This window comes from Oryx dammah, unplaced genomic scaffold (assembly GCF_014754425.2).
Source record: "Oryx dammah isolate SB20612 unplaced genomic scaffold, SCBI_Odam_1.1 HiC_scaffold_16, whole genome shotgun sequence".
Lineage (NCBI taxonomy): Eukaryota > Metazoa > Chordata > Mammalia > Artiodactyla > Bovidae > Oryx > Oryx dammah.
The window spans coordinates 35,836,440-35,849,076 of NW_024070200.1; the positions used below are offsets into that span (position 1 = coordinate 35,836,440).

General features: G+C 51.6%; 1 protein-coding gene across 3 annotated transcripts; it reads left to right on the plus strand.

The window, feature by feature from the left end:
- The first annotated feature begins 6,300 nt into the window (after positions 1–6,300).
- Positions 6,301–12,612, plus strand: NEIL1 (nei like DNA glycosylase 1). Of its 3 annotated transcripts, none has more exons than XM_040257282.1 (11): positions 6,301–6,367; positions 6,966–7,091; positions 7,680–8,136; positions 10,097–10,216; positions 10,307–10,370; positions 10,652–10,751; positions 11,127–11,254; positions 11,578–11,605; positions 11,791–11,852; positions 12,001–12,166; positions 12,334–12,612. In XM_040257282.1, exons 3-10 carry the CDS (start codon positions 7,703–7,705, stop codon positions 12,151–12,153), a joined length of 1,089 nt encoding a protein of 362 aa, XP_040113216.1. In that variant the 5' UTR covers positions 6,301–6,367; positions 6,966–7,091; positions 7,680–7,702; the 3' UTR covers positions 12,154–12,166; positions 12,334–12,612. The 3 variants fall into 3 exon arrangements, with proteins under 3 accessions (XP_040113216.1, XP_040113215.1, XP_040113217.1); XM_040257281.1 differs by lacking the exon at positions 6,301–6,367 and adding an exon at positions 6,377–6,776; XM_040257283.1 differs by lacking the exon at positions 6,301–6,367 and adding an exon at positions 6,377–6,516.
- Positions 12,613–12,637: the final 25 nt, after the last annotated feature.

The window sequence follows — 12,637 nt, forward strand, 5'->3', positions numbered from 1 at the left end:
TCAATCAGAATGGCCACCATCAAAAAGTCTACTAACAATACATACTGGAGAGGGTGTGGAGAAAAAGGAACCCTCATGCACTGTTGGTGGAAAAGTAAATTGGTACAAACACTTATGGAGAACAGTATGGTGTTTCCTTTTAAAATTAAAAACAGAGCTACAGTATGATCCAGTAACCCCATTCCTGGGTGTATATCTGGAAGAAAGCATGATCTGAAAAGATACATGCCCTCCAGCGCACATGGAAGCACGACTTAAAATAGCCAAGATAGTGAGCAACCTAAACGTCCATTGACGGATGAGCGGGTGAAGATGTGCTGCACACAGGGGAGTACTACTCGGCCACAAAAATGAAGTAATGCCCTTTGCAGCAGCATGGATGGACCGCGACATCAAATACTCATTCAAATACAAGACACTTACTCCTTGGAAGAAAAGTTATGACCAACCTAGATAGTATATTCAAAAGCAGAGACATTACTTCACTTAGTTATACTAAATGAAGTAAGTTAGACAAAGACAAGCATCACATGATAGCACTTAGATGTGGAATCTAAAAACAGTGATACCAATGAACTGACTTACAAGACAGAAACAGACTCACAAGCATAGACAATACACTTTTGGTTACCAAAGGGGAAAGGCTAGGGGGCAGGGATAGATTAAGAGGTTGGGATTACCGTATAAACACTACTGTATAAAATAGTCAACAAGGACCTGCTGCATAGCACAGGGAACTCCATTCAATACTCTGTAATAACCCACACTGGAAAAGAATCTGAAAAAGAATGGAAATATATATATATACACACATATATATGAACCTGAATCACTTTGCTGTATACCTGAAACTAACACAACATTGTAAATCAACTATACTCCAGTATAAAATAAAAAAAAATTATAAGTCTAAAGGAGGATCTCTAAACAGAAGGAACATGGTAGAAGAAATCTTGAAACATTAGGAATGAAGAATAATGGAAAGAATAAAAGCATGGACGCAGCAGACTTTCCTTCTCTTGAGTATTTTGAAATATGTTCAACATCAGTTCAGTTCAGTTCAGTTCAGTCGCTCAGTCGTGTCCGACTCTTTGCGACCCCATGAATCGCAGCACGCCAGGCCTCCCTGTCCATCACCAACTCCCAGAGTTCACTCAGACTCACGTCCATCGAGTCAGTGATGCCATCCAGCCATCTCATCCTCGGTCATCCCCTTCTCCTCCTGCCCCCAAATCCCTCCCAGCATCAGAGTCTTCTCCAATGAGTCAACTCTTCGCATGAGGTGGCCAAAGTACTGGAGCTTCAGCTTTAGCATCATTCTTTCCAAAGAACACCCAGGGTTGATCTCCTTCAGAATGGACTGGTTGGATCTCCTTGCAGTCCAAGGGACTCTCAAGAGTCTTCTCCAACACCACCGTTCAAATGCACCAATTCTTCGGCACTCAGCCTTCTTCATAGTCCAACTCTCACATCCATACATGACCAATGGAAAAACCATAGCCTTGACTAGACGGACCTTAGTCAGCAAAGTAATGTCTCTGCTTTTGAATATACTATCTAGGTTGGTCATAACTTTTCTTCCAAGGAGTAAGCGTCTTGTATTTGAAGCAAAATATAATACTGTTAGATGTGGTTTTCAATGTATGTACAGGAGATATTGAAGGTTGTTATAAACTAGTGAGGGAAAAAGGAGATAAGTTTTCTACACTTTACTCCAATTGATAAAATGTCAATATCAGTGAACTGTGACAAGTATATACACACGTATAATATATGTATAGAGTAATACCTACATCAACCACTTCAAAGGCTGTATACAATATAGTTAATTCAAACTGGAATTTCAAAAGATGTTCAAGTAGACCATATAAGGACAAGAAAAAGAAGACAAAAGCAAAAAAACAGGGAACAAAATGCAAATTAAGTGGCAGTCACAAAAAAAATCCCAAGTCTCATCAAATATAATATAAGCTTGGTTACCCAGGTAGCATTCCCTCTTCTGTGTCATCACAGAATCTCCTTTCATTGCTATCGTAGCACAGCATTGTAGTTTTGTATTTACTCACTTGCCTTTTACCAATCTTTCTTAAGAATAGAAATTGTATTTACCTGTTTGTATAGCCTGTCTAGTCAAGGCTATGGTTTTTACAGTGGTCATGTATGGATGTGAGAGTTGGACTGTGAAGAAAGCTGAGTGCCGAAGAATTGATGCTTTTGAACTGTGGTGTTGGAGAAGACTCTTGAGAGTCCCTTGGACTGCAAGGAGATCCAACCGGTCCATTCTAAAGGAGATCAGTCCTGGGTGTTCATTGATGCTAAAGCTGAAACTCCAATACTTTGGCCACCTCATGCGAAGAGTTGACTCATTGGAAAAGACTCTGATGCTGGGAGGGATTGGGGGTAGGAGGAGAAGGGGACAACAGAGGATGAGATGGCTGGATGGCATCACCAACTCGATGGACATGACTTTGAGTGAACTCTGGGAGTTGGTGATGGACAGGGAGGCCTGGCGTGCTGCGATTCATGGGGTTGCAAAGAGTCGGACACGACTGAGTGACTGAACTGAACTGAACTGAACTGAAAGACTAAAACAGTACTCTTTCAATAAGTGGGGGAAAAGATAAAGATTTGGCAGGGAACAGATTTAGCTATTGAATGTAAAAAAAAAAATCTACGAGTCCATAAAAGATAAACCCCCTCCCTGCAAAAAATCAACCCTAATTTGTCACCATTGGACTTTATTGCATCAAATTCTTAGTCTAAAAATAGATAATTGAAGAGAAGTGTTTCAGAATTCATCCTGTCTTTTTAGTATTTCATAATACCCAAATAACCCTAATCAATGAAATAAAAGCTCTTCTTTACAGAAGAATTCAAGTTAATGTAGAGGGAATGACAGCATTAGAAAATCACCATTTTGCCAATTAAGTACTTGATTGAGACAAGGATCACCAATGATAAGAAAGCCAATAGGTGAAAGGTTGATGTGATGTGAAACTGGGTATTTGCATGATGCTAAAGAATAACCTCATGTAAACAACTCAATGTCCTTCAGCTGGTAAGTGGATAAACATGCTGCTGTGCCTACACAGTGCAACACTACTCAGCAATAAGGACTGATAAGCATCACAACATAGATGGATCTCAAATGCATTATGCTATGAGGACAAAAGAAGACACAAAGGCTACACACTAAAGATTCCGTGTACAGGCACACCTTGGAGATACTGCAGATTCAGTTCCAGAACACTGCAGTACAGTGAGTATGGCCATAAAGCAAGTCACATGAACTTTTTGGTTTCCCAGTGCATAGAAAAGTTTGCTTACACTGTACTGTAGTTTATTAAGTGTGCAATACATTGTGTTTAAGGGCTTCCCTGATGGCTCAGATGGTGAAGAATATGCCTGCAATGCAGACCTGGGTTCAATCCCTGGGTCCGGAAGATCCCCTGGAGAAGGGAATGGCTGCCCACTCCAGTATTCTTGCCTGGAGGATCCCAAAGAATCCCATGGACAGAGGAGCCTGGTGGGCTACAGTCCCTGAGGTTGCAAAGAGTTGGACATGACGAGCAGCTACACTACTACTACATTGTGTTTAAAAAGCAATGTACAAGCAGAACTAAGTAAACAGAAATCCCCCCATAGATTACTCAGTGGTCCCACGGTATGAAACATACCTTTACAACACAGAAGTCTGGCTGTCACAGCCTTCAGTTCAGTTCAGTTCAGTTCAGTCGCTCAGTCGTGTCCGACTCTTTGCAACCCCATGAATCGCAGCACGCCAGGCCTCCCCGTCCATCACCAGCTGCCAGAGTTCACTCAGACTCACGTCCATCAAGTCCGTGATGTCATCCAGCCGTCTCATCCTCAGTCGTCCCCTTCTCCTCCTGCCCCCAATCCCTCCCAGCATCAGAGTCTTTTCCAATGAGTCAACCCTTCGCATGAGGTGGCCCAAGTACTGGAGCTTCAGCTTTAGCATCATTCCTTCCAAAGAAATCCCAGGGTTGATCTCCTTCAGAATGGACTGGTTGGATCTCCTTGCAGTCCAAGGGACTCTCAAGGGTCTTCTCCAACACCACAGTTCAAACGCATCAATTCTTTGGCCTTATCGGTAATCAGTTTCATCTAATGTCATGCAATTTGGAGTATAGAACAGCATCTAGGAGATACTGGGGCTTCCCTGATAATTCACTTGGTAAAGAATCCACCTGCAAGGCAGGAGACCCCAGTTCGAAACCTGGGTCGTGAAGATCCCCTGGAGGGGGATAGGCTACCTACCCCAGTATTCCTGGGCTTTCCTTGTGGCTTAGCTGGTAAAGAATCCACCTGCAATGCAGGAGACTTGGGTTTGATCCCTGGGTTGGGAAGATCCCTTGGAGAAGGAAAAGGCTACCTACTCCAGTATTCTGGCATGGAGAATTCCATGGACAGTCCATGGGATCTCAAAGAGTTGGACACGACTGAGTGACTTTCACTTCCACTTCCAAGCCTTTAGATCTAATTTCTGGTGTGCAGGGAGAACTAGAGACAGAGGAACAAGTTAACAACACCCAAGGAAACATCAAACATATCCAGAATGTTGATGGGGCATCTCAAAGGACTCTTCAGAAAGGTAAGTATCACGAAGACCAAAAAAAGGCAAGTGAGGTGGGTAGGAGGTGGGAAGGGTGGTTCCATCTAGACTGGAAGTGATTGAAGAGACATAAAATCCTCGTTTGGACTCTGCTTTGAACCAGCTAGCTATAAAAGACATTCTGGGGACAACCAGGGAAATTTGAATGTGGGATGTATAAGATAATATTAAGATGTTATGTTGGGGACTTTTCTGGTGGTCCAGAGGCTAAGCCTCTGTGCTCCCAATGCAGCAGGGGCCTGGGTTCCATCCCTGATGAGGGAACTAGATCAGGGAATTAGATCCCGCATGCTGCAGCTAAAGAGCCACATGCTACAACTAAGACCCCCCACAGCCAAATAAATAAATACATATTTTTTAAAAAGCTGTTAACTTTACTAGGTTTGGTAAAAAGTATTATCTAATGAGTTTCCCAGGTGGTGCTAGTGGTAAAGAACCCGGCCTGCCAATCTAGGAGATGCAAGAGAGGCAGGTTCAGTCCCTGGGTTGGGAAGATCCCCTGAAGAAGGGTAGGGCAACCCACTCCAGTATTCTTGTCTGGAGAATCCAATGGACAGACGAGCCCGGCAGGCTACAGTCCATAGGGTCACACAGAGTCGGACACAACTGAAGTGACTTAGCATGCATGCATGCATTGTTTAATTTACTTTAAAGTACTTTTGGCAAAAATGAAAGTGAAGTCACTCAGTCGTGCCCGACTCTTTGCGACCCCATGGACTGTAGCCTGCACCAAGCTCCTCTGTCCATGGGATTTTCCAGGCAAGAGAACTGGAGTGGGGTGCCATTTCCTTCTCCAGGGAATCTTCCCCACCCAGGGATCAAACCCAGGTCTCCCGCATTGTAGACAGACGCTTCACCGTCTGAGCCACCAGGGAAGTCCACTTTTGGCAAAATACACGAATAAATAGATGAAGGGAGAGGAAGGAGGTGTAGTATGAAGGGGGAGAATTGGCTGTGGGTCAGGCACCGAGCCTGCTGCAGGGTGAAATGCCAGCTCCTTATAGAGGCCTCCAGAGGTCGGAAGGCACCGGCCCGTGCTCGTGTGTCCGTCCTCCCCTCTCAGCACTCCCCCTAGCCACCTCCCTAGCAGTTCTTCCACTTGCCCTATAGACTGCTCCCCTCTCTTCTCCAGATGGCTCCTTCTGAGGTTTCAGCCTAAATGTCACCGCAGAGAGACCTTTCCCCACATCGGAAGTAGGTTCCGCTTCCCCGCCCCTGCTTTTGGTTGCCGGGCTGCACTCTGCCACCCGCGGTGACGGTGTTTATGTGTTCTGTCTGACTAGCGCTGAAACGTAAGGCCACCACCGGGTCCCCAGAGCCTGCACCGATCGCGCACCTGTTCGCGCCTTGAGCCCAGCTGTAAGTGTCTCTATTTCGGGAAGTTGCTGATGTTTACCGCTGGGACTGCCCACCCGGTCCTGGACTTGGCCGCGTGGCTTCTCACAGTCAGAGTCGGCAGCAACCCAGGACCTCAGACCTGACCCCGGAACCCGCCGGCGCCGGGCAGCGGCAACCAGGTTCTTCCGCCACCTCCCAGCCAGGTGACTGACCGAAGCCTTTCCCACACTCCAGCCACCTACTGTGGGACTCCACCCCGTACAGGCTTTACCACCTACAAGAGGAACTACGCTTCCCAGCAGCGCACGCAGCTCCCAACATGCTCTTAGGCGCCGCTCCGCCTCCGGCATTAACCCCTTGGTGGCTGCAGGCTTGCGGGAGCGGCGCTGGGCGCAGGTAGCCTGCGGCGGGCCGGGGGCCGGGGTGTATGTGTGTGTGTGTGTGTGTGTGTGTGTGCAGCAGAACTGAGAAGAGGACTGGAATAGGGGCCTTGGGGAGGAAGGGAGCCAGGGTTAACTGAGGACAGGCAGCGGGAGCTGGAGGAGGTGGGTGGGTAGGAGGCGAGCCATTGAGCGTCCGCCGCTCGAGAAATTAGGAACCTGAAGTTCACCTTTTCCCACAAAAGGAACCCTTTCGGGTGCCAGGCCCGGGGCGGCGCCCAGGTTACGGGTAGGGAGGACAAAGGAGTCCGCCCTGGCCAAATGCTTTCCCCTGCCCAACACCTACTTTGGCCTCCGATCTCCCGACCCTGGATTGAGGAAAGTGGCAAACTCTTCCTGCCTCAGCCAGATGGGAACCCGCGAGGGTGAGGAAGGGGGACAACCCTCTCGGCCCAAGACGCTGACCCGGGAGTTTCCTGTGTCCCCCTGGACCATGGCCTGGAGCTTGGGGAGCCCTTCCTGGCGCCCCATCCTCCTCCCGCAATGTCGTGTGTACCTGACTCCAGCTCTAAGGGACCTGAAGACAACTACATTCCCTCTTTTACTTGTCCTAGGCCTCGGGCCTGACCAGTGGGTGGTGGGCAGCCTCCTCCACCTTGTCTGCCGGCAGAGCCTGGGAGCCACCGTTATCCCAGCTCTTATCTTCCAGGCTCATTCCCTCAGTCACTGTGGCAACCGAGGTGGGCCTGATTCTTGGGGAGATGAGCGTGCACAGTTCCCATTCTGGGGTGGGAGTGGAGACAGAGGCAGACAGGAGCTAATAATTTGAGGTTCTGGGAGTGCCATGAAGGGGGTCAGGGGATGCGGCCTCGGAGAGGCCTCTGTCTTAAGTGTTTCTAGACGGAGGAGGACGGCAAAGGCTGGGAGGCGGGGAGCGGGTGAGGAGAGCTGTGTGCTTGGAGCAAGGTGGGTGGGGCATGTGGGAGGAAATGAGATGCCAGCCTGGGCCCAGGAAGGATATGGACTTTATTCTAAAATCAGAAAGTGTTCCTGGAAGCCCATGGAAGGTGTTAATGAACAAGGTAGTCATGTTTCCCTAGTCAGAGCTCCCCAGTGTCCTGGGCTTTCTCAGCATTTTCGGGGATGGGGGTGGGGATGGGGCGGGGGAGGGACAGAGCAGGGGCTGTGGCCAAGCCAGCTGATTTCCCACCAATTCCCATTGACCATGCCCCCCTCTGACCCTCTGGCTTCTCCTGTGAAAACTGGGAGTGATATTACCACCTCACTGGATGCACACCTGGCCCAACCTGCTGTCATCTTCCCCACAGGGCCTGGCCACCCCTCCCACAGAATGCCCGAGGGCCCTGAACTGCATCTGGCCAGCCACTTTGTGAACGAGGCATGCAGGGAGCTGGTCTTTGGGGGGTGTGTGGAGAAGTCACCCGTCAGCCGCAACCCTGAGGTGCCCTTTGAGAGCAGCGCCTACAGCATCTCGGCTTTGGCCCGCGGCAAGGAGCTGCGCCTGACCCTGAGCCCCCTGCCTGGGGCCCAGCCCCCGCAGGAGCCACTGGCCGTTGTCTTTCGCTTTGGCATGACGGGCTCCTTCCAGCTGGTGCCCAGTGATGCGCTGCCACCCCACGCCCACCTGCGCTTTTACACAGCTCCACCTGGCCCCCGACTTGCCCTCTGCTTTGTGGACATCCGCCGATTCGGCCGCTGGGACATTGGGGGCGAGTGGCAACCAGGCCGCGGGCCATGTGTCTTACTGGAGTACGAGCAGTTCAGGTAGGGCCAGCACCAGGTGTGAGCAATACAGTCCTGGGCTTCAGACGCGGCTCATTAGTGCCTTGTTGGCCAATGAGAAGCGAGTTCCAGCCCCTCTGGGCTTCAGTCCTTTCATCTGTAGACCAAGACAGTGTCCTTTCCTAGGGACAGCTCCCTGAGCTGATGGACGTGGAAACCCAAAACCTGTAAGAGGAGGTGGGGGCAAGAAGTGGAGGACATGGCCGATTGTGTCAGAGCTGGGGCTCTCATCAGCATCCCACACTGCTTGGTGCCCTCAGAAGGCTAAAAAGAAAAGTAGAGAGGCTTTAACAGCCCAAGAAGGGAGGCTGAGCAGGAAGGAACTGCTTCAAGGGGGTGAGGAGAGGACCACTAATGACATGGCTTCTGAAGCAGGTTGAGGTCTCCCACATTGTGCCTGCCCATCAGTCTGTGTCCTGTGGTCTCCGTGCCTGTCTTCTGCCTGAGGCGGGCTAAGAGCCCCAGCTGGGGTGGGGTGCAGGTCACGTAAGATGGCCCAGTGTCAGCCACTTCCTCTAAAGATAAAACATGCATGTGTCTCAGCTTGGTGCCAGTCCAGTTCTAAGTGTTGAGGGTTCAGCAGTGATCAAGAGGGATGTGGTCCTTGCTCCCACAGAGCTAGTTCAGGTAGGGCAGGGGGAAGGGAAGGTGAAAGTGAAGTGAAAGTCACTCAGTCATGTCTCACGCTGCACCCTCATGGACTGGGGCCCTGCCAGGCTCCTCTGTCCATGGAATTCTCCAAGCAAGAATACTGGAGTGCGTAGCTATTCCCTTCTCCAGGGGATCTTCCCAACCCAGGAATCAAACCGAGGTCTCCTCCACTGCAGGCGAATTCTTTACCAGCTGAGCTACCAGGAAAGGGCAAAGCTCTAAAGTAAAAGGATTCTGACAAGACTCACAAACAGGAAGGCATGGAGTGGGACTTGGCAAATCCTTTCTTGGGGGAAGGTATGCCTTTGGCTGCCTATTGGGGTGGGTCAAGGCATCTCTGGCCCAGAGAAGGCAGCAGGTTCCTGGCCTTCCCAGGCATGACCCCAAGTGCACTCCCAGGGAAGTGTCTGTGTTGTTGTAGATTTCTCCCGCTTCACCTTTCTTGGGGGGGCGGGCGGTGAGGGTGGGGGTGGGTCAGGCCACAAGTTAACTCTTTGCCAGCTGGTTCTGAAGTTTCTCTTGCGTGATGAGCATTTTGGCTTATTTGGTCCTCCAGCTGCAAAGCCTATGGGGATCTGCCTCCCTCTGGGAGCTGACCACCCAGGCTGACCTTCCACTTTACTTTTACCCCCCAAATTTTCTGGCCCCTGTATCATTTGCTTCTCATGCCCATCACTGAGTCAGTCTTGTCGTGACCTTTTTCTCAAAGAAGCAAGATTCATTTCCTCTTCAAGGTGGTGAGGAGAGACCCGTGGGGGTGCTGGGGCACTCACCAGCCAGGACTTGCCCCCTTCACTCCTGCTAAACAGAGCCAGTGCCAGCTTCCATGAAGATCTTCAGCATCTTGAAAAGAGCTGACCCCACCAATGTCAAATCTTCATGTCTAAGCAACTGGAAGTCCTAGACAGAGAGTTCCAGACTGCAGGCACACCTGAGGTCCTGTGATCACCTTGTTCCCAAAAGTATCTTGAATCTGAGCCACTCCGGTGACATGCAAACCATATACATAGATTCAAGTGTTTTCTTGAGCATGCTCCTTTAGATTGGCATTTTTAACCTTTTGTAATGAATTGAAATCCCACATCGTTGTTCCCATTTTTAACAGAAAATGGAGGTTCCTGCTGCCAAATACCACAGAGGCTGGGATAATGGGAAATTGGGACTTGTTTCCTTCCCTTGCACCCAGAAATTGCTTCCCCCAGCTCCTCTCCCCAACCCCATTGGGAGGCAGGGAGGGGCAGGGGGCGGGCAGGCAGAATGGGTCTTATGTGCCTGGGCTGTGTCCCTCCAGGGAGAATGTGTTACGAAACCTAGCAGACAAGGCCTTTGACCGGCCCATCTGTGAGGCCCTGCTGGACCAGAGGTTCTTTAATGGAATTGGCAACTATCTGCGGGCGGAGATCCTGTACCGGTCAGCAGGCAGGCCTTGGGCCTGAGGGCGGGGGTGTCTGGGTGTGCTCACGTTCCCCTCTGCTTAGCATCCCTCTCCACCTCCCTGCAGGCTGAGGATCCCCCCCTTCGAGAAGGCCCGAACAGTTCTGGAGGCCCTGCAGCAGCGCAGGCCGGTGAGGGCACCCGGAGGGATGCGCCTGTCCTTCTCAGGCAGGCAGATGAGGGTCAGGGCTGGGTCAGGTGTCTGCGGCTCAGCTCGAGCAGGTCCCTTCTCAGTTCCAGCCTGTGTCTACAATGTGTGTGCGTGCGTGTGTGTGGGAGGTGATGGGGGGTGCCGATGAACTGTCCGTGTCTTGCCAAGCTCAGAAGGGGTCTGTTCCCTGAGGGATCAGCTGCCTTCTGAGCAGCATTGCCTCATGCTGACATCCAGGTCCTACCCCTGCCCCTTCTCCAGAGCCCGGAGCTGACCCTGAGCCAGAAGATCAGGGCCAAGCTGCAGAACCCTGACCTGCTGGAGCTGTGCCACTCGGTGCCCAAGGAAGTGGTCCAGCTGGGTGAGGGCCTGAGAGGCAAAGATGGCTGGCTGGCTTTGCTTTGGCATATCGTGTAACCTGGGACAGTTCCTGCCCCTGTCTGGGCCTGGTTCCCTGCCTGGAGAATGGAAGTTTGTTGACCTAGTCATTTCTAAATGGACTATACCTCCAGGCAGGCAGAGCAAGGATTCTTAATCCGACTTCAGGACAGGAAAGCCATGGCCCAGAGGGGAAGACACCAGCTTGAGGTCACACAGCTGGAGGAGGGAGAGCCTGGGCCCCCTGACTTGATCCATCAGCTTGTGAAGCTGAGGTCTGAGCCAGGTCCAACTGGGCTCCCCCTCCTCCCAGCCTAAGTCCTCCCTCTGATCTCCACCTGGTTCCTCTGTCCCACAGGGGGCAAAGGCTACGGGTCGGAGAGCGGGGAGGAGGACTTTGCTGCCTTCCGAGCCTGGCTGCAGTGTTACAGTGCACCAGGCATGAGCTCCCTGCGGGACCGGCATGGCCGCACCATCTGGTTCCAGGTTTGGGCTCTAACGCTTGTACAGGAAAACAGAGACCCAAGGAAGCTGGTGGGATGGAAGGACCTGGGGTCACACTGGTCTGAGGGTCTAAGCCTTCCCTGTGCTATGCTCTGCCCCTCCTCTGAGTCCTAGGGTCCCTGCTAGTGGTGCAGCCCCAGAGCAGGGGGACCTTGCTGCTGGCGCTGACCTGGGTGGTGGGGAGGGGACAGTCAGGCTTCCCTGGGGAAGGGCTTCACTGATCTGGAAGGACAGATGTGATTCTGCCTCTCCAAGGAAACTACCCCTACCAGGCTGACTCCTGAATTCTGCTGATTCCATTTTAGGGGAATCCTGGACCCCTAGCACCCAAAGGTAAACTACTCCTAATGTAACAAGAGAGCAGAAACAACTAGTTGTGCAAGGGCTACAGCACCCTTCTCCATCCCAGTCCCCCTCTCCGACCCTGGGAGCCCCTCCAGAGTGGGAGCGTGGGAGTCGAGAGAAAGGGGGCCAAGGCCACAGAACCCTCCAAACCCGTCAACATCAATGTCCTGCAGGGGGCAAGTCCCGCAAGAAGAAGTCCCAGGGAGCACAGCAAGGTCCTAAGGACGGAGTGGAGGTATGGCTCCCTGCTCCTCCCCATCCCTGCACTCTCCCCTAGTCCAGCCACACCTCCCAGGCCAGGCTTTCAGGCAGAGAGGGCAAAGGTGGGTCCTCACCTGCCTGACCTGCTGGGCTCCTCGAGGACCTGCGTCTTCTCCACCCAGGTCCCTCCATCTCCAAACAAGGCCCCTTTAAGGACACGAAGGGCACAGAGAGGCTTTCCTAAACAGACTACAGCCCAGGTGCCCGAGGGGACCAGCCTCCAACAGGACCCAGAAGCCCCCCTGGTCCCTGACAAAGGGAAGAGAAGGAGGTGAAAAGCAACCTCAGGTGGGCTTTCCTCAGCAACTTCCTCTGGGGAGGGACAGACTGCCACAGCGAGCTCCCCAGGAGGAAGGGATGGCAGTGTGGGTGGGAGGAACATGTGGACAAAGGCAGAAGGGAGGCTCTTGGGGAGTCCTTGGCCAGGGACTGCCATCTCACATGTCCTTCCCTAGGCCGCCACAGAACCCGAAAGATCAAGGCTGACACCCCATCCTTGGAGCCTGAGGGGACCTCAGCCTCCTAGCAAAAGGCTCTTCTTGCTTGTATCCACCCCTCCTCCTGGCACCCTGGATCTGGGCCTGTGTGGCTTCCTGGAAGTTGCAGGAACTGGATGCTCTGACCCTATGGCCATTCCCTACACAATTACATTTTTAATTGTACCCCACTATTGCCATTTTTAAAGCCCATGTGAAAAATGCTAATTTTTAGTAAATGCATAAACTTGAACTTCTTGGCACTTCTTGGGCTGACTGCAGA